Source organism: Spodoptera frugiperda, chromosome 20 (assembly GCF_023101765.2).
Source record: "Spodoptera frugiperda isolate SF20-4 chromosome 20, AGI-APGP_CSIRO_Sfru_2.0, whole genome shotgun sequence".
Taxonomy (NCBI): Eukaryota; Metazoa; Arthropoda; class Insecta; order Lepidoptera; family Noctuidae; genus Spodoptera; species Spodoptera frugiperda.
This window is the reverse complement of record NC_064231.1, coordinates 9,548,849-9,571,020: the sequence shown is the minus strand read 5'-3', so window position 1 is coordinate 9,571,020 and position 22,172 is coordinate 9,548,849. Positions and strand designations below refer to the sequence as shown.

At 36.2% G+C, this 22,172-nt stretch overlaps 1 protein-coding gene across 8 annotated transcripts in view; it reads left to right on the top strand.

The window, feature by feature from the left end:
• The window catches only part of LOC118282293 (polypyrimidine tract-binding protein 1), a 382,932-nt gene that overhangs the window by 218,645 nt on the left and 142,115 nt on the right, over positions 1 to 22,172 (top strand). For 5 of the 8 annotated variants that reach the window (XM_035603308.2, XM_035603306.2, XM_035603304.2 and 2 more), the window contains exon 1: positions 20,416 to 21,003. The exons of the other annotated variants lie outside the window; for them this stretch is intronic. In XM_035603308.2, coding sequence (XP_035459201.1) covers positions 21,001 to 21,003 — 3 coding nt within the window. In that variant the 5' untranslated portion in view covers positions 20,416 to 21,000. Of the gene's footprint in view, positions 1 to 20,415; positions 21,004 to 22,172 lie in introns of those variants that run through there. 8 annotated transcript variants of the gene reach the window in all.

The following is a 22,172-nucleotide window of genomic DNA, read 5'->3' as shown; positions in this document are numbered from 1 at the left end:
TATTCAACAAAGACATGCATCCTTTTAGACAAGAACAACTCCAAACACACAACCAACAAAATTAAAATTGAAAGAAAACAAAAGTGCACCTTACAAATAGCTGTATAATATGTAAAAAACGGATCTAAAAACCTAAAGATAAGCACAAAGGAAGCAATATTTCTGCATGATTACATTACAAAGTAATACTGGCTACCGACTGTTTGAGACAAAAAGCCTTCGAACCAATTTTGCATAATAACTTAACGTGACAAAAGTAATTGGATTCCCTGTTTTCTATTTTGCAAGCTTTTATCCTCTACAAAAATATGGGGAAATGTTAAAAAATCAAGAATTAGTAAAATATTGTATCTACATAATCTTTTGTTACGATAATTATCTTTTTGCTTTGTGGATTGTTTTTGTTTGATTTTGTTTTCTATCTGCCTATGTTTTATATTAGAACATTTTAGTATGGGACTTGTACCTACTGATTTTTAGGGATAATTTCCTTGGAAATGATACGATTCTTTGACGATTGACTTAACCCATTCTTGATTGCTGTACCAATTTGAACCGTTGTATTCTATAGTATAAATAAATATACAAACACATTTAAAGACACAAATGTTATTCTTTTTTTTAATACTTATATTTACACTTTGAAAAGGAATACCAGTCCTGTTTATCGATCTTGTCAAATAAAACTCACTCAATCACCAACACTTTAAATACAAACCAATTACATCAAATTATCTCCACGTAAACAACCTTCCACTACAAACTAGCAGTCACACAGAGTTCGCGGGAATATATTTAAGTAATTTTCTTTTATTTGGAAGAAGCTCGACCGTTGCTGTTGGACTGGAAGTTAACTAAGTATCTTGCCAACGACATCATGAAAGCAAGCTTAGTCTTCGCCAAGTCTCCAGTGGTTTGCCAAGCAAGCCGTTGTTTCACGAACGTTGAAATAATAATTCGCTGTTATTGAAGCGTGAATTATTGATGCCTTCTTGTTTTTTTTTTTCTTCTTCTGTTATTGGTGGAGAAACTACAAGTCGTTGCAATTGTGTCTGCACGTTTTGTTTCTGTTTGTGTTATTAGGTTTGCATCTTTTATTTTGTTTGGTTTTACCGACTTCATTTCTTTATTACATGTTTGCCAGTTACCTTATAATTTTTCGCAAGCTTACTTAAGCTAAAATACTTCAAGAACTATTAGAGTTTTCAGTCATGGTGTCTTATGACATTGTTATTATGTCGATAAAGTTCTCTTATATCTGTCCAACTGAATCTCTTTGAGATTACCCCAATTAAAACTAAGTATTAACCAAGATTGACTTTCAATCAATACAATTACCCATTATTTGGCTATCTAAGATAAACTTCGAAATTCCTTTGTTCCCCTAAACTTCAATGTCGGTCGAACAAAGAGTTGAAGGCCTTTAAATAAACTATAAGAAAATAAGTTGGTCGAATTAGATGTCGAACAATAATTCCCCATTGAAAAACTAAGCCATCCTTTGTTGCTAGCTCCGCTCAATACAAAATTATATTCATGATTTAGCTAAAAGCAACCGCCATTATCCGGTTTGTTAAATTTTTAATTAGAATCGGAAGTTATAACTTGTAAACCTGACATAGGTACCGGTTCAAAGTTCAACCGTAAACTTCTCATTGTTTATACAACTTGGAGTTTGGAAAGCAGGTAAGTTTTAGTACATAGCGGTTTTAATGATCTAATATTAAACGAACGTTGAGGGTATTAATTAAGGATTCCGTGGCTTAATAGCGATAGCGAAATTATAGGCGCGCCTCTAAATGCGATCCCGTGTTATGGCTCAGCGATGCAACTTTTGTGTTAAATTTTAATAAGGCTTTGGTTATGTTAACGCGCTGTACTGTTACAATGTGTTCCACGTCATTGTAGCGGTTGTTTTAATACAATATTTACAAGGCCATCTAGATGGAAATTGGAAAATTTACAAGACTATGTTGTTGAATTTTCAAAAAGTTTTTATGATATTGTGAACATTATCGCGGTAGAGACGTACTCATACGAGTACGTCTTAGTTCGAGTATGCTTGAAGTTTAGTGGTTTTTTTTATTAATATTTCGGCTTAATAAAAAAAAGGAAATCTTCTCACTTATGACCACATACACTACCAATTACGATCACATACATCTATCTGGTCGGAACCCAACAATACGTGCGTTTCACGTCGTGGAAAACTTTCAGCAAAACATAAAAAAAAAACTAGTCGAATTCAAAATCAACGGTAACGTGATAGTTGAAAATGTCTGTAAGCATTTTTCCGTTGGCAACTGTCAGATTTTATTGGCGTGTTGTCACCAAGTAAGCCTGTTCTGCAGCCATAAACCCAGGACGTGCCTAGAAGTGACTAACAGACGGAATTATTAATGTTTTAAGTTTCTCCTCACAGAAATATTTAAATAAACGGACACCGGAGGTCTGTTTGCGATGCTTTATATCTTTGTAGAATTAAGCCTGGTTGTAGTTCAAAGGGAAAATTGAATTCTATTTACAAAATAAGATGAGTTCTGCTAGTCATTTCTACAGTTATTACAAAATCTTTTGAACGTGTGTTGTTGCTAAGTATTTTTTTCCTAAAATACATAAATGGACAAATATGATTTCGTACTGTAGGCCTACTAAACTAATTTCGTAGTAATTTGCATTTACCTTTTTCGCTGAGGAGTAGTGACCTCATTTTTTTTTGCTAAACAATCCTTTAGGAATACGTCTTCCAGTGAATAATGTATCCGTTCGAAGAATCGTCATTTATTTGCTGACACAGCACCGTTCAGTTAATCCTACTATGTCAGCTTCGCGACCTCTTTAATCCTTCTTCCCTTTTTGGCAAAGCCCACCGTAGCACACTTTATTCAGATTGAACATTTTTCCTATATTTAAGTTGAGATTTTCGGCATGTTTGGATAACTGCGAGAGGCTCTCACAATCCGGCTTATAAAAACATATGTGGGTAGAATTTTACCGAACAGATTTTCATTAGAGCTCATATTAATTACGTCGCCGAGTTGATCTCGTGTGTAATATCAACTAAGTATCGTAAAGTTTGAAGAGCGAGCAACACTCACGATCAATAGGTCTTTTCATCAGATTAATAACGTCACTTAACTAACTAGAGCCCGGGCGGCGGGCGGCCCGGACTTGCATACTTACCATACACAAGAACCATTCTCGGGTATCCCCAAGTTATTTGGCGCGAAACTTGTAAGCAGCTTACATTTCGTGCCCCTCCACGGGTAATATTCGCAAAATTACTCGTCTAGTCAGTCTCTGTACGTAGTTATTTGAATAATTGATGCGGTTCTCGTGAGCTCCGGCAAACATTTGCGATCCGCAATCAAGGTCCAACTTGCCTCTGTTACCTCAAAGCTTTCACTCGCTTGCATTTTGATGGGAGATACTGAAAGTGTTTTGTGTGCTGTGTGGAAATGTAGCCTTTAATCTTATTCGTAATGGATTATTTATTCCTCGCCCTTAATTTGTGCTTCATGTAAATGAGGCAGACCTTTACTTTTAATACACAATTTAAATAAATGAATACTTGATTTATACGTGCCCTTATAGGAGAACTGATTGAATTGATCACAATGAAGCTGGAATGAAAAGCTACGAACAATTTAGTTGTTTCGAGTAAATAAAATGTTTCAGTGAAAGAGTTTCATTTCATTCTGCTATTCTATCCTAAATAAACGGAGCGTTGTGCTGGACGTAATGAGCGCAGGAGTCGATACGGGTAAATTGTCTGCACATACGAAATTGTAGTGAGCACCGTAATGCTCAATGTTTGCTGTAAATGCTCATTTTGACGCTCTATTTCGGATCGGACTCGGTTCCACGCAACTGGTTGATAAAACCTTATTTGGACTGAAAATTTTGTAAAACACTGCGTTGGAGATTTCGAGAAATGGTTATTAGAAGTAGATATAAAATAGAAACATTGTATAGGAACGGATTTTCGGAATCGGAAAGGTAACTTTATACTAGTTTTCTCAAATAAATACTTACATTTTATGACTATGTTCACATTGATGAATGTTTTTAACCGACTTCCCAAAAAAGAGGAGGTTCTTAATTCAGCCGGTATATATTTTTTTGTAGTTACCTAACTCACATCTTTTGATTAACTGTCGCTTACAAAGTTTTTAATTTAGAATCCTTTTCTACATTTCATATTCTTGTTTTATTTTTTAAATATCTTATCAAATATTCTGAACTAAACTGGTGAAGTTATATATAAATAATAATGATTTAAGAAAATCGTGCGAGCAATTAAGTAAAACTTAACATGCTTAGGTTTATAATTCTGTAACAATATAACTTTGTAATTGGATTATATTGTTAAATTCACGTGGAATAATTCTGTGAACGTAAATTTATCTTAGCTAGGTATTTTGTTTAATAGATACCTAAAGTGTAGAAAGCTTATGTAGGTCTCAAATAAAACGTTGAAAATTATCGGTACATATTTTTTTCATAGTTTGTGAACTAAATATAAATAATATCGTGTCATGAACTTAAACACATATAGACTAAATAATAATAAAAACTACTTTTAACAACATAAAATTTTAATTATAGGTATACCTATAAGGTAAATAAATAATAACTATTTACAGCGTAATTATACTGCTACTTACTTGTAGTTCATTAGTTTTTCATATTTATATTATTTTCATATTTTTATACTATATTTTCTCTTTTTTTTTTTAACACTAACAATTGTAGTATATTCTGAAAACACAGCGTATTGACCTAACCTCTTATGAATGAAATAGTATCCAACTAAAAACAAACAATTAGTTTCAATAAAACCAAAGTGACCAATTTTACAGCTACCGTAATGCAATGTGGTCACACCACTGTTACACACTGTCTATTCGACTAAAATAATTCGATGGTTCTGATTAACAGAAGAATTTTACTCGTTGCAAACAAAAACCGCACGGTATTTTAATTAATACACTTCACAAAATACTAGTTATTTAATTGTTCCAATGTTTGTTGTGTTGCCAATACTGTTTATGTTTGATGGAGGGTATTTTATCTGTATGGTATAAACGCATGGTTTATTCAAGAGTTCCATTTTTATACGCATTGCTGTAGTAAGCTCTAGCTTCTGTCAGTGGCTTCGCCTGCATTCCTGTGGTATAAAAAGTATCCTATCACCCAAGTTAGCTCATACCCTGTCTGTATACCAAATTTCATAAAAATCCGTTCAGTAGTTTCAGCGTGATTGACGGAAAAACATCCAAACAAACAAACAATAGTAAAAACGTTTCTTAAGTCCACATCTACAGATATAATTGCTTATCATTAACACATTATTTTGTAGTTAGTCACATATGTATGTATGTAGATATGTCTCTCCAATACCCAACTGAGTTCGATCTACAGCTCTTCGCAAAAAAAGAAAATATAATCATTCCAATTTTTCATGTCTAGTCCCAAAAGAATAAAAATACTTATCATCCCTACTTACCCTCAAATAGCCTCTCAGGGACTTTAAACGTTCTGTGCGCGCAATAGACCATACTGTACAGTTCTAACAACGAAACTTACAAACCAGGTGCGATAATAAACTTGTACCATTAATTCAAACTCAGCACTCCCCTTACAAAACCCAATAGAATTTAAATGGCTTGAAATAAAAAGAGGGTACGACAGTCGCGACGTTCCTAAACACAGTTTAGAAGCCACCGAGACGTCGCGAGCGTGTGACGCATACCAGATTCAAGCAACAAGTGACATCGGCCTTTTATCTCGAACGTTTTTGTACAATCATCCGTCTTGGGGAAAATGCTCCGAGTGCTGTAATTGAAATACGAGGATATGAGATTTTACGACCTATGGTTACGTTATAAGTTTTAATTCGCTTTGTCTAGTAGTTTTTTATCGGATGACGTGATCTTTCGGTTGATGTTTAGGTACGAAATCATTTTTCTTGCCCGTCAATATTGAGCTTTGAGATTTATGTGACCACACGTCTTTTCACTTGAACATCACAAAACCACTACAAAGTAACAATTAAAAAAGTAAGACAAAACTAGAGTTGCCAATACCAAAACCTTACTATGGATTTAACAGCAATACACATACAAGCTAACTTAATACAGAAAATTAATTCATTAAATATCAGAGAGAAAATATTAAAACATCCTTGTAAAACTGGAAAATGAAATCGTACAACCTGTATTATCTATTTGTAAACTGATGATGTTTGGTAATCGAATCTCAGCCGTTCAGTATTGAACGCTAAATTACCAGGAAGGAACAATAAATAAAGTATGTATCCTACCTTCGAACGTAAATGCTCCTCTCTTTCCCAGGAATATTAATTCAGATGTTTATTCTTTCCTCTTCGTTTTTAAAAGCTTTATAGGATTTCTTTTCATTATGTAACGAGTACCTGTATTAGTATTCGAGTGCCTGCAGTGTACAAAACAGCATGATTAATTGGTCATTAGAAAAATTACCGAATAAGATAATACGATTTTTTTGGTATAATTTTACCGAAAACTGTGCCTCCTCTGGTGTTGCGGGTGTCCATGGGCGGCGCTGATTGTTTACCATCAGGTGATCCGTATGCTCGTTTGCCTCCTATTCCATAAATTAGTTTTATGAAGTTTTAATCTTTATTATTTTAGCTAAATCGAGAATCATGATTACTCCAGCTTCTAACTTTCACAAGATTACCTCAGCTTCTAAATCTTGGAACACTTACATTAGTGAAAGAACAGAATATTTTGTATTCTGTGAAGATGTCAGGACGACTCAAATATAACGTAGCATCTAATGTGTTGCAGTCTAATGCTCTAATGCTTCAGACAGTTGGATGCATCACGATTATTCCTCCATTTAAGGGTAAGTCATAGTAGTAGCGGAAAGAATTACTTGTAGAAAATGTTTGGAGAGAAGAAATGTTGTTTTTGACGGAGTCCTGTTGTTCCGTGGACACCCAAAACACCAGAGGCGTTACAAGTGCGTTGCCGGCCCGTTTTAAGGGTTTTGGGGAATCGGGCATTGGAAATATTAGGAAGGGCGGTAATTGCGCCCGCGCTAACAACGCGGTTGAGCCGGCCCATTCGTGCCGAAGCATGGCTCTTCTACACTTAAAGATTTTGGTCATTTAACTTAGTACTTTAGTTCGTGATCTGCTTCTTTATATTTGAAAACGAGAGATTTTTCCAAAAAGAACCGCTTATGCCAAAACCCGCTCCGTTTTCTGTATGACGCACGCCTCTCGAAACATTTGGAAAATACTCCGTTCCTCGTTAGGTAGGACATGCCTGCCACGGCAAAGAAGCCGCCATGATAAATACGTTTTTAAACTTATTATTAATGTTTCTTTTCCAATTCAAAATTCTATACGATTTATCTTTCTCGTTTTAAAGTTCTGTCAATGTTTTGAGTGGTTGAATCGAATATTTCAATGAGTTGTTAAACTTCGTTTTCCTGGGTTATTGCCACAATTCGTTTTGTTTCAAACAACTGAGTCCTGACATTGGGGTTGATCGACAATAGCATTATGGAAATCATCATTTTAACTAAGATAAACTGTAAAAACCCTTTTAGTTTTCTTTTTTAAGTGACTCGATATATATAGAAGTTCAGAATATTTTCATTAGATTTAACCGGGAGAAGATAACATTTTAAGATGGATTGATCTAAGACTATGTATACATACTCTTTTATTATTTATTGTTTCTCTTCAATCAATTCGTACAATGTACATACAATGTTTATTTATATCTCATATTTCATTCGAACAGCGAAACTGAACGAATTTCATATTTCAGAATTAGACGCTAAAAGGTCCCAACCTAGCTAGCTACCTTTTCAATAGTAATTTGAAACAAATACTTTCGACGATATTTTGATTTACGACGACAAAGTAGAGAAATACTTGTGTAATATTTTTTCAAGACAAAATAGATTTTTAATTATCAAACCCCGTCATCATCCCTATTGTAAAGTTCCCTTTATCAGTTTACAAGCAACCGAACGATAGCAAAAGCTTGAGGCGGAATTCGGACAAGCACTTACTACATCGTTAAATTAATTAAAGTCATAAACTTCTTTTTCCCCTCTTCCGAATCAGCATGAGGCAAGCCTTACGAATTTTATTTTTACATCATAATGAGAGCTCATTTGAATGAAAAGTAACGAATTTGTAAGCCGTAGTTTTCACAAGATTTCTGTGTTCCTTCATTTGAATTTGTGTTGACCTATTAAAGAACTTTACACGTTGTAACTTCTTCTTTTTTGGTCTTCTTAACTGTTTTATTCTGAGTACTGAGTCTTAAAGTCTTCTATACTTGGTTAGGTAAAGTAGTGTTGATTATTTTTAGATTTCCTAAGAAAGAAAGAAAAAACATTTATTTCACACGTTAATTAACAAGGGACATGTATAGTTTACACAAATATTTGTTAACACATGAGATTTCATGAAAATATCCGAAGTTTGCGGACGTTTCCTAAAGTTTCTTAATTATTTTACATGGGACTCATATATGACAGATGACTCGGAGCTGCGGACTACCTAGCGGGTTGCCGGGGCTGCGGCTCGAACTGAGAACAGGAGTAGTAACGGGATGGTTTTAAGTCGGTCTGACACTCCGTCTCAGCTCTCTTTAGGCAGGAGAAGATATTAAATAACTTTCCCCCTCAAAAAAAAAAAATGACAGATTATCAAAATATTTGCTACCTTTAGCTACTTTTTCAGGAATTAAACGACGTTATGTTTTGTTACTAAGTCTAAATATGTTTCCACATAGTATTTTGCACAGAATGACTGCCATTCTATTACCCATATTTTCGCACGTTGCCGTTCCGCTGTCTAATATAAGTGTTTACGGACATTCTTCGATAGATTTGATGTTCGGATTTTTTGCCTTCTGAATGGAACTTCTGGATTTATTCTTATGGAGTATGGATTATTGGAAAGTGTGTGATATTGCCTATGAGACTTGACATGGACGTATACAGAGTGTTCCTGGGATCATGGATCAAGGAATAATGGTATGGTCAATTTTTTATGAAGATGTTGATCCAATTTTACGTTTCAAAAATTATGACTTTTGTTTAAAAAAGATAATAAACACTATCTTTTAAGCTTCGTTTTTATTTTACTACTAAAAGTAAGACAGACATAATTTTACCTGTTTTTATACGAAATAAGTTATTTTTTGCAGTACAAATATATTACAAAATAGATATCCTTTTACCTTATTCATGTTCATTGGCGTGATGATAATAATTTATAAAGGGAAAAGTGTTCAGTACGTTGTATGTTTCCAGTTTTTTGTAGCTTTAATAGAATATTTAACGGGTAGGGAATATTCTTGGAAGTAAACTTATTGCAATATTTTCTTATGTAATATTCAATGGTGAGTTATAGTGGACTAGGTAGTAAGTTATCTAGTAACGACGGTCAATGTCGTTGAATTGAAAATAAGTACTAATAAAAAAAGTAAAATATATCTTAGTAGGAATCTATTCGGAGTTTGCAGTAAATGATTAAAAATAATAAAATTCTAAATTAACATTTGATACGTTTATAATGGATAAATAACTAATCCGAAGCAAAAGAGTTACATATGAAATGATCCGCCACATTTCTAGATCTAAAGTCATCACTTAAACTGCGAAAGCCCTAGACTAAAAAAAGTAATTCCAAATGGATAGTTTAGGAATAGGTTACCATCAAATCTGACTGCGCCAACTTTTACCACGGAACCAGTTACTCCGTGATTGGAAATGGGACAACTGGGCGCGTGGATCCGAAATTTCTGGGAAAAGTTCGTCGCCAAAAAACATGGCTTGCAGGCTTATTCAGTTCGGCGAAATACCAAATATTGACGAATACGGGAACCATTGATGTCGGCCTCACAGACCCATTCGATCACTCAGGATGTCACCTGCCCTCTCTGTCCTCTCTCGTCATTAACTTAATTAAAACACGAGTAAATAGTAAATAAAATGCAAGTCAACATTTTTCTGGAAATTTCTTTGTTCCCCTGTTCTTTATGATATTGCCTCGAGGAGGTTTCATTAGGGTAATTGTTTATGTGGCCATCCGAAGCCTTTCTGTAACCCATTCGCCAATATTGGTTTGGTCGACGTTACCTATTTTTATCTCCTTGTTTCTGTTTAATAAAGAAAATTTGCTCTTTGATATTTAAAAATCGTGAAACCTGTGTAGTTTCTTTTCCTTTACTCAAAAATATATTTGATATTAAAATAGTAGCAAATCCGACAGCGAATCATCTTAGTAAATGTCTTAAAATATCTTTATCGGATTCAAAGAACTCAAATTGAAAAATTACTATATAAAATATTAAGGGAAAATTGACTTAAAACCTTAGCACTACGTGAGTTAAAGCTTCTTTACATCAAACGGCATAACAAATTCATACATAATGTATAAACGGCTTAATGTAGCTGGCATGAGGTCAGGCCGACTTGGCATTAAGAGCTTTCGGAAGGGACTGGGGTGAGGGGGTAGGGAAGGGCACCAAAGTGAATATTACAACAGAGATGTACTTGTTTCACCTGCCATGCCCAGCTCCCTTTGCTGCGAACTACGTTTTGACTCCGGTTCACTGGACACAGCTAAAGCCTTGTTAGAATCACGACCATTCACCGGTTATCATGTTCATTGTACACATTACACTGCTATCAGGTGTTAGTGGAACGAACCCTGTTCCTTACGGCTAATGGTTAACCTGCACTGTTCCGGCGTATCAGGTCTTAATAGCCGCTAATGTTACACTCGGCGTACCATTATATTAGTTTGTATTACCGTTATGTTTATTGTGCTACGTGAGGTCAAAATGGACGTTTTTGTAATTGTACTTATTCTTTTTGCGAATTACATTTATATAGATATCTAATCCTAGTTTAATATGATAGCCACTTTAAAATTTATTTCGTTTTTATAAGTAAGCTTCTTGGGACTTAGTATTGTACGTGTTGGGTATGAAATTAATTTGATCTGTCACAATGAAGCCGAGGCGTCATGGCGGCAGTATGTAAGAACGCCGCACCGCGGGATTGGCGACACATTTGCATAAGTTTTGTATACACTACGCGACTTAGCGTTACGTGGAACTAAAATGTTCATGTTACTTTTATTTATTCGTGTATTTTTATTACTAGTTTCTAGTGAGATGATTCAGATGACAAGGCCTAAAATTGATAAGCCTATACCTACGCAACGTTACTAGATTTATGGCTGGCTATTTCAATTATCTAACAATATCTTTGTAAATATCATGTCTTGAGTTTATATTCAAACAAAGTAAACTCCAAAGCTTTTAACGTGGGATCTGAAAAACACATGGGACTCGTAACAAATGAACTAAGTAGCTTACCGAAGAGTTTGAGGTCAAGAACTAATTCTTAAGTCGCGGCGCAAAAAGTTGTTTTGCAAATTGACTGTATAGGTGTTTACTGGGCATCTGAAGTTGAATGAATACATTAGAAGTCATTTAAAAATAGTACTTGCTTTTTACCCACGGCGTAGGCGTGTCCAAGATATTGGAGTCCCATCGATTTCGGCAACAAAATCTATCATATTGTGTTTAGTCATTTATTTACAGTGTAAAAAAATTATTTTATTATCTTATATATTATATTATTTAGGCGTAAGTTATATAATTTTTTAATCAACTCTTGAAACATTAACCCTACCGAGCCTAACAGCAACCCCATCAAGCATATAGGTGATTTTTTGTTAGGTTGGCGCGGTGGTTTGTAAACGCACTCACGACACAGGAGAAAATCCTAGTGTAAACGCACCCAGACACAGGTTTTTTTGAAATAAATAAAATTTAAAATAAATTTATTCTAATTAACCACCATCACGTGGCTTGCAAACCACCAATTACCTCCACAAAAACATACGCGTAAAGAGAGCAAAGACCACTGCGCGTTCCAGTAACCCCCTAACTCGTGGGTTCACGCACCCACCGTCAATTAATCAACAGTCGACATACATATAGGTTTAATCAATTATTACAAACACATCCCCTTGTTTAATGAGAGACGCGATTGTGAGAGCCTTATCTGCACTTAGAGGAGACAAACACTGTCTTTGGTGCAGGGCTGGTGAAATGTTAGCAGACTTTTGTGGAAAGATAATGTGTTATTAGGTGGTTTGCGTAGGTTAAGAGGCTGCGTTGCTTGTCTGTTCGCTTCAAGTTTAAATAAAATAATGATTAGGTATTGGTGTGGAGTTGAGTTTAATGAATGTGGTATTTCCGAAGCAATACGTCCTTCAAACCTTCAAGAAAATGGCGTTTTTCTTTTTTAAAAGCCAGCCAGCAAGGGTTTTGTGACTCCTGTGGTATTATGGGTATCTGTGAGCATTTCCGTCTGCTTGTTTGCGCCCCTATTCCATAGAAAAAATGTATTTTGCGGCACTGAATTAGTTCTACGGGTTTTTTGTGTAGGTTCCTACCTAGGATTAAAATTATCAGAGTTTTTTTTTTTAAACTACGTTGAGAATTTTTAGTAAGTATTATTTTTATATACAAAAAGACCCGAAGTACATATGTATAAAACTTTTTCATAATGCCCATTTTAGCATACGGAACCGAGTCCAGCACGCTCGCTGTAATAAATGCGTCACCAAACTTTTTAAGATACACACACAAGACTTACAAGTAATTTATTAACAATGTCGTCATTCTGCCAGGGGACATTTACAAGTCACAAAGCAAATACGTTTTCGTATTCATTCTCCAAGTAGCCCGACCAAAACAGGCCTCGGGATACGGCCTAAGTAAACCTACTCTTGATACTTGCTAACCGCTACAAAGACATAAAGAACCCCTGGTTCGGACCTTCGGAACGTTCTGTTTACGAGGCCAGACAAATATTCATATTTAATTCCTGCTTCAAGCTTTGACTTCACTAATATTAAACAGAAATTCAAAGGACTAATTTAACATTTAAATGGCAAATGTTCGGACAAGTTATTTTTTGCGGGATTTACGTACATGACGTAGTTGTACTCTCGACTAGTCGACTACGAGGTTACGGAAACTTTTCTCGAACTTTGTTACTCCTCGGTCCCCTCTCTGGCCGAACTATCAATTGCCATCGTTTTGAAATCCACACGGATTCGACTATCTTGTAATATGAAACTCATTTCGTGTTTTGCTCTTGAAACGTATTCTGCAATACGCGTATTATGTTTTTTGGGTGTACTCGTAAAATCGAGAATTGGATTTATCAGTGCAAAGAATATTACTAGAAAATTTTTGAATGCTTTTTCCATTTTCGCTCGTAATCCCCCCAGCTTAAAGTGCACCGTAATCCCTCAATATTGCAGTCGTAAAATAAAATATAAAAATATTTATTTTATTGAAAACACGAATGTATTTATGATATAAGTTCGTACCTGCCGTGTAGGTTGCCTTTGATAAATATTAAATATTAAAAACGTATAATGTGTAATTGAAATCTGTGATCTGTCAAAGCTATAATAAAACGATATTAAATATCGAGTTGTATTATATCATCACGTAAAATATGTGTAATATTAACATATCGTAAATCAGTTTGCTGTGTGATATAAATTAGAAACGTCATAGCCAATTTACGACACAATTTATCGTTTTACAAATTAAAATAAAGCGTCAAAAAAGTCCATGTGGATACAGAGTGGAGTAAAAAGTTAATTGTGTTGTAGAATGAAACTAATTATCCTTCCTGAGTTGACTATGGCCGGCATTGCGTTCATCCCTTCACAGTGTTAATCTAAATATCCTATTCTGTTTGTACCTGTAAATTTGGTAGCAAAAACACGGAGTGCGGTCAGGCCGTCCCGACCGACGCTGGCGAACTCAGTATTGCATTAAATAATTAATGATACTTATAATAAATTCTGTTTTTAATTTGATCTGGACCTGACGCCAAAGCAGTGTTGTAGGCGCGTGCTGTATCGATGTCGATGAGTTGTTTCTGCACGATATTACATGCATTTATGTATTAAGTGCAGCGTTTTCTAACAAGTGAAACGGTTGTTTAATCAGACACACTTCAGTTGTTTTGTGAAAAAATAGGTATGTGTTACTTTTGAAAATGTACAGTATTGTCTAAGCTACGACTGCATTTTTATTCTTTTTTATGTAGTTGTTAAATTAGATAAGTTTTTTCTAATTTGTCGACTAGTCTCATCCCAGCTCTAGAAACCACACTCAGCCCTTTCCCGGCGCCCCACAAAGAATATTCCGAGCCTGCTTATGAGTGCCACGCCGTATGAATTATATGTACGCCAACATAATGCTTCGTCTAAACTCATTATGTACTTAGAATACACGTTATTATATTACGACATATGAAAATAAATGACCTTATCTTTTTAACTAGAGTGTAAATTTAAAATCAAATCAAGTTTGTTAGTGAAATTCGTATTATATTTTGTTTTATTAACACCTATGTTATGATATTGTGGACGATGTATTGAAGCAGTTAGTAGGTTGAACGAATTAGAAATACTATGACGCGAAAAATTGCCTACGTACTGCTAATATTAGTGCATCCAATGTCCTCGTTATCCTGTTAGCATTTACCTACATTTCACAGTGTAGAAATCTCTCAACAATAATAAAGCTAAACAAACCCTCTACGAGCTAACACAAGCGAACCAAAATCCCGAATATTTCCCATTTTCGGTCTAAACGTCGAGGTATCCCGTCATTTTGATCTCGGCCTCTGTTCTCTTGCCCGTCATTATCAATGCGTACGTTCGGTTCGGTAACGTTGCATTTCACTAAAATCCCAATACTAAGAACTCGTGTTTCCGATTTAATCATTAGAAATGTTCGGTTTATTCAGTCGAAATTTTGTTTTCACATTACATGCTCTAATGGAGCCCGCAAAATGGGAAATGGATTAACGTACACTGCCTGCTTCCATTAATTATAACGATTTTGTCCGAAGCACCATCAAAATTATGATTTAATTTCAACACGCTTCAATATCAGACAATGTGATACTTAGTACTTGTGTTGTGTGTTCGCTAACATTCAGCCTGCAGTTTATGAGATTATTATCAGCTTCTATATTTGGCATATCTGTACAATCAATAAGTACTCGTAAATGAGGTAAACGCATGTATTTTTTAACACTAATCTGTGTAAGTCAGATTGTTTTTTGGACTTATTCAACCTTGTCTGCACGAAGGCGATATGCTATCTATTATCATGTTACGATATGTCGTAACTTCTACCTAAAACACGTGTAAGTAAACCCAGGAGACAAAACTAGCCACATTTTCACTTGAATCGTTTTAAACTTGAGTCGTCATTAACATTGTACCAGTTGTAGCTTAAACATAATTTTACTTTGTATTCAACAAAACAAATATTTTGACGGTAAAGAAGACTCTGTATTTTATAGTTCTCGTTTCTTTTCGAATCAAAATGTTAACATTTCGTTTTATTTATTTGTTGGAACAATGACTTATTCTGCGTCCGTCATTGTAACATGTTGACATCCTTGAGGCTATTTCTGTTCCACCAGCAACCTTACCAAGGCTTTTCGGTCGTTTATTTTACTATACGGCTCCCTAAAGAGATAGTAAGTTCGTACACAAAGAATTGTTTGCAAGAAAATAGTTGATATATTCCTACCGCCGTGACTTGAATCGGTTTTAGCTTTCGTATTTCTTTATCATACATAGCCCTAAGCGTACAGTAACAGAATTAATATTCCGAGACACACATTGAACTCGAGTAACTAGAATTAATATAAAGTCAATGATTACTCTCGTCGCACCGCAAACAACTTAAAATCCAAGCTATCATCATACAAAACACCGTAAGTTAGAACATAAACACCTGATCTTAGTTTAATTCAGCTCCAAAGTTGAGTAACGCTCTCAGGGCCCGAGTTAACAACCTCCATGCGTGAACATTAACTTACATGTGATCGTTAAAACTTCACTATAACGTCACACCTGCGTCACATGGCTCGTCTTGGTGGTTCATCTAAGCGCGACGATGCTGCCTACTGCCTACTGCCTGCCCGTTACACTGCTAATAGCAAATTACCGCGTATACGATGCATGCCGCGGCAAAAACCAGCTCACTGCCGATAAGTACAAAAAGTGCATTTCAAGCGCACCATGTACGGTATCCAACAAAGCGTAAATGCCATGGTCAACCATCGTAACGGCGTGATCGGCCCGATTTTTTTGTCGTAATTTATGCCTTATTAAAACAATTTATTCGGTTCTGTTCTCGGATTCCACGGACGATTTACTTGCATTACGATGCGCTTGCTTTATGTTTTCTTTTCGCCGTCCGTTATTTTGCATTTTTTTTGCCGTGTGCATCGTTGATGCGGTTTTCGGTGGCGCTTCAGTAGTGCGGTAACGATGCTCGGTTATTACGTGTTTATGTAAATGTGTTTAACTTGTGTTAGCTAACTGTACCGGGAGCTACTCACTGTCTTGGGTCGTTGAGTGAAACTGATGGATCGAAGAGTAGATTTTTTTGTATAATAACATAGCATAGTTCCGAAGGGTCATGCGGAGTTGAACCTGCAATTATTTCGTCCAACATTCACTATTATTTTGGAATTTTGCTATTCTCGTTGAAATAATATTCATATCTGATATCTATTTTCATTTTAAATTATTAATTAAATAAGTAGACGTTTTGCTCTATTCGCTATCAAATAGTTCTTGTACGAGTAGTATTCTCAAAACTAAGGTCAATTTACAGAAAACTCTAATGAAATGAAAACGAATGTTATTTTAGGTCACGAATGAAATCAAAAATACTGTTTTTATGCCAAACCTTTTTGCAATTGAATTTTCTCTAAAATAACTCGACTTTTTATTCAATTTCCACGGACTTCAATTTAAAAAAGTTTCAAGTAACAAAATATTAACCAGGGTTCAGTCATGACTTAACAAAACAAGAACACAGTTTATACTGATATATTTAATTTATAAAAAATACACGTGTTTCCAAACTCATCATTTTTGATGAATGAACTCATTCTTAAAATAAATCACATATATTCAGTAATCTAAATTAGCCTTATTTACATAAAATTATTCTTTAAACGAATGTTAATTAGCACACAAACATTTATTCACCGCATTCTTTTTACGGCCGCCATCTTAGATTATCGACACCTGTTGTCTAAACTTAAATAATACACCATAATCGTATCACATTCACAATCAACTGAATAAGGTTTCGTTCTCACAGCCCAATGTTAAGGTCACGTTACATAACACCGCTCGTAGACGGCTTGGCGGCGTGCGCGCAGGGTCAACGACCGGGGCCCGCGCGGGCGCACAGCCTAACTTTGAACTGCGGAATTTGCACTCACATGCCTTCTAGTTACACATACATGCGCAGTGATTCACTACGCCGGAGTGGGGATAAATATTTAGGCTCTGAGGAACGTATTGCAAGTTTTGACGCGGAAATTATGGCTACCTAACCTACCTAGGTTGCTAATGTGTGCGCGCAGCTGTGTGTTTAGTACCTACTATTTATAGCTGCTGTAAAGATTATGAGGAAAATGCGATAGTAATTGTGTAATCAGTCTGAAGTAGCTGGCTTTTGACGTGCAGATATTAAAGTACTTTAGTAAATGTAATTATGTATTATTTTTGATATTAAACCAAACTTTTTAGGCTATGACTACTATCAAACACATTTCAGATGAATAACCAAAAATTTTCCTCAACCAAGTAAACTGGTTCGTAAACTATAGGTGCGTAGGTGTATATTCCATTGTAATGATGACACAGAACCTCCATCTTTCATCCTAGATACGTTAATCTCATTAGTGTACCTACAAAGACGAAGCGTCAACATGTCTTGGCTGTTGACGAAATGAACTCACGGTTAATGTCAATACCTATATGAAACTAGGTTGGATACTTATATTTTTGGTTATAGCAGTTTCAAAGTGTGGCATATAGTAAAATAATTAAGTCAGATCAAAAAGGAATAGTTATTTTCATTTTCATCTGATAGGTGACTATCCGAAAAAATATCCAACGGCATTAACGTATTTATGGCAAAAACGAAATACATAAATAAAATAATTAAGTCAGATCCAAAAAGAGAGTCAATACAAGTTTTACGGCATCTTCTTGTTATCAAGGGTTTTTTGGGATCGAAAGACTTTATTACTATCAACATTTTGACAAATCGAAAGCTATAAGCAAATAGACGATGATTGTCAATTGACTCCTTTTGTAGATTTATTTCTAAACTTGTATGGGGTCGTAGCTCGTAGCCGATTCGTATAATGCAGAAAAAATAATGCATTTTTCAGAATTGTACCAGTAGAAAATTGTAATCAAACTGCGATCTTCATCTAACTTGAAGACATGTTAGGTAGAAATAGAAATGAAAAGTTTGCCTGTTTTGGGCTTTCCTAAAACCCTTTAATATTGAAATACATCTTCAAAAACAAGTGAAGTAACCACATTCCCTAATTACCTTAGCTTGTAACACCGATGATCGGAATTAATTATAAATGCTATCGAAAACAGCCACGTTTGAAGTGTTGCCTTTGTAGTCAGAAACTTAGTAATCGACTAATCAATTTGTGACCATTCCGCTATGCTTGCTCTTATAGTTTATAGATTAAAGATACATTGTATAGAATTTTCCCTTGACTTCTGTTGCGATGTTCATTTTTGGCGGATTGAACTAATAACCAAACTCAACACAAAATCTCTGGATCTAGCTTTTCAACAAATTCAATAGAACTAATGTCAATAATCTTCATTAAAAGATTTAATATTGAAAATCCAATAAAACTTCATAATTATAAAATTATAAGCCAATCAAAAGATTCCGGTGTAATTGTAAGATTGTTTGTCGTTTCGGCTTAAAAATGTCCCATGCCTTATTTTATGCATTCTTGTAGGACTTATAAATGTTTTTCAGTATAAGTCATTAAACATTTCACAGGCATTTTTTTCTACCAGACATTTAACACTAAATTATCTTCTCCATTTCTAAAACTCCTTAAATAATGGAAGCTTGAAATATCGCTACCTAAATATAAACTAGAACATTACCTGTATTATATTACAAAACACTAACTTTAATACAAGCTTTATTACTGAATTTAAGTCTTACTCACAACTTGATATTTAAACGGTTCACTATTAAGTACCTATATAAGTTCAAAATATTAACTAATTTTCTGTACATCTTGTGTAGCTATTCATTATTCGATGTTAGACGTAAAACCGCGAGTTTCCCTAATCGTTTCGTCTAATTTGAAATTAAAACAGGTGTACGGGGATTCCACGTTAGTCCCCCTAAACCTGCTTTATAAGTAGATTATGCAGTAAATGTTTATAATTAATTACAGAGACTTTAAATTAAAATATAGAGATATCTTAGGAATTGTTTGATTGCATGACTGTAAAACTGTAGTAAAAATAATACATCTTGCATAGTAACTTCTTGCTAAAAATAATTGAAACAAAAATACATGCGAAGCTCAAAATGGCTATCAACGTTGTAAGCTAACATTGTCGAGAGAGTTCACGGTCAGCGTAATGGAGCTGTTCATTACATCTCATCGAATAATCGCTTGTTTAAATAAGATCCCCTCCTCGACTGCTCGCACGTTCCGCGTGCCAACAGCATGTGTGCGGCCAAATCCGTTCTGTTTACTCATTGGCTACTAACGAGTATGTAATCTGTGTCTCGGAGAAAAGATCCTAAAAGTAAATAGTGTTCGACGTTAAAAGGTGCCTAATCCCCTGTAAGCGTGTACAACGGGCTTACACCGTGCCTCTTCAGATGTCCTCTCTAAGGAAAGCCGGACCTCCGAGATCAATGCGATTTATCCCAGTTATCCCGCTAGAGATTTCCGCAAGATAATGCCTCTTATTTGCGAGTCGTCGAGTCGCCAATTTATTTTATTACGCTCATTTTCTTTGTATAATATACTAAGATGCTGCCCTATTTAGGTTTATACGACAGATGGTCAAATATTTCACAGAACTACTAAAAGCTCTCATAAATGTATGTACAACTATCCACGTATAAAACTTTCTTGAAAATGTGTCAAAAAATAAGTTTTTAAAAGTTATTTTCATAAAGTAAGTACCTATGTATATTAACTTTAGCCATTATCAATGACAAAACTTTATCTAACAGAATTTGTGAAAAAAACAAGAAAAGCTCATGAAATAATAAATTAATATGAAAAGTTGCAGCATAATGACGGTTGATAGTGCAATGTTAGTGTTGTTTAGAATAGCGTAGATGTGTCGGTGTCGGTGTGTGTACCGCGGAGGCTGAGCTCGCGCGGCGCAGGCGCCCAGGTGAATCAGGTGGGCCCGCCCCCAGCGCCCTCCGCGCGACGCGGCGCACCTGCCTCGCCGCTCAGTCCACCGCCACACGCCGGCCTGGCGACTTGTGCTCCGTGCACGACGCCACTCTCTCCACACTCTCGCGAGCCCTGTGCGACGTTTCTCGCTTCTCCCGAACGCTCAGTTTCCCGCTCCTTCGCGGCGACCCGGCCCTTCCTCAACTAAAACAACTCGAGTTTCGGCACTTTCCAAGGCACTTCGCGCCACTCTCGAGAACTTGTGGAGTTCCCGCGTTAAGTTGAAATTAATTTCGAAGCGACCGCGCTTCGGATTACTCGGTGGTCGGGCACCTCGGTCGTGTCGGGAAGTCGGCGGCGCGCGTGGCCGTCGGACGGTTGGAGGTCGGCCGCGGATGCGGTCGTGAGAGACGTGTGCGAGGCCTCGAGGAGGCCGCCGGCACGCTGTTCCCGCCGCAGCTCGGGTGCGTGTCCTACGTGACGCCGTGCGCCTGCTGCCCGCCGCTGTTCCTGCAGCAGGCTCCGCACCCGCACCCGCTCCCGTTGCCGTTGCCTCTTCCGTTGCCCCTTGCCCTCCCGCTCCAAGCCCTAGATCCTCAAGTCGCTAAACACCAACGGCTGCTGCTCTCTAACATGGTAAGTCCCCGCTTGTGAGCACTCGACCGATAAGTTTCTACGAGTAGAGAGCACAACGCTACAAAGTTGCGAACAAACGGATCTGATAATAACTCTCTCGGGCCGCAGACTAATGTATAGCGATACAATCGCGCCCTCCATGCCATGAATGCCGCACGAGTATCTACTGATCAAAACTTCACACAACAAATAAATAACAATTATATTTATTGCGTAACATTGTCTAACAGCGACACTTTCAGATAGGCGCACTAACTACTACTTAACTTGGCTCGTAACAACTTGAAGTTTGCACGCATAAGTTGAGCATATTAACGTCTCCGCTGCGAATTCAACTTGGGGAATATTGGTCCTTAGGGAATATTGAAATTAATAGATCTACTTCTCGCACTTCATACTATTTTTCTAATAAGTCTTTAAACTTTTATAAACTTTTAATTCATTCTCTGATTGTGACGTCCAAGTTGTATAAGTAACGTAGTAAAATCACAAACACTACGAAAGTCACAAAAGTCGAGAATAATAGTTGATAAAGTTGCGAACTAATTTATTACAATGTTATTTTCATGGGATTTCACCGAGAAACTAATCTTTTCATTAATCTTACGGGTTAAGAGAAAATCTTGTAAACCGTTTTTCCTTCAGCTGATCGGAGTTTGTTAGTCTAACCAAAACATTGTTTTAACTCGTGCCGCGAACGAAGTTCGTCAATGTAAACTTTTAACACAATTCCGAATGCAATCCCAAGAGAAGTTAGGAAAGGCGGAAATCGAACAGAGCGGTCGTCTGCAGTCAATGACAAAATCAAGTTTTGTTTACGTTTCGATTGAGATTTCTTATCTCGTTTCCGAGGTAGCCGAGTGGCGAGTGGCGAGCGGCGAGGCAGCCCCGCTAGCCGCGCCCAGCCTAGGAAAGTAAACGCTGATGACAGAAGTTTGACTTAAATGGAAGTCGTATCAAACTTTTCTCATTAAGACCACCCGTCAAAGGTGTGTTTATGTTATTTTAATACTTGTGCGCAAATCTGATTCGCTCTCTCCACAGACGAATAGCTCTTCAATTTTAATATATTCAGCCCCTGGAACAATTGAAACAGCTAATTATTTTCTGTATTGATCACTGCTCCAAGTTTAAATTAATTGCCAGCTTACCAAAGTGCCAGTTTTAAT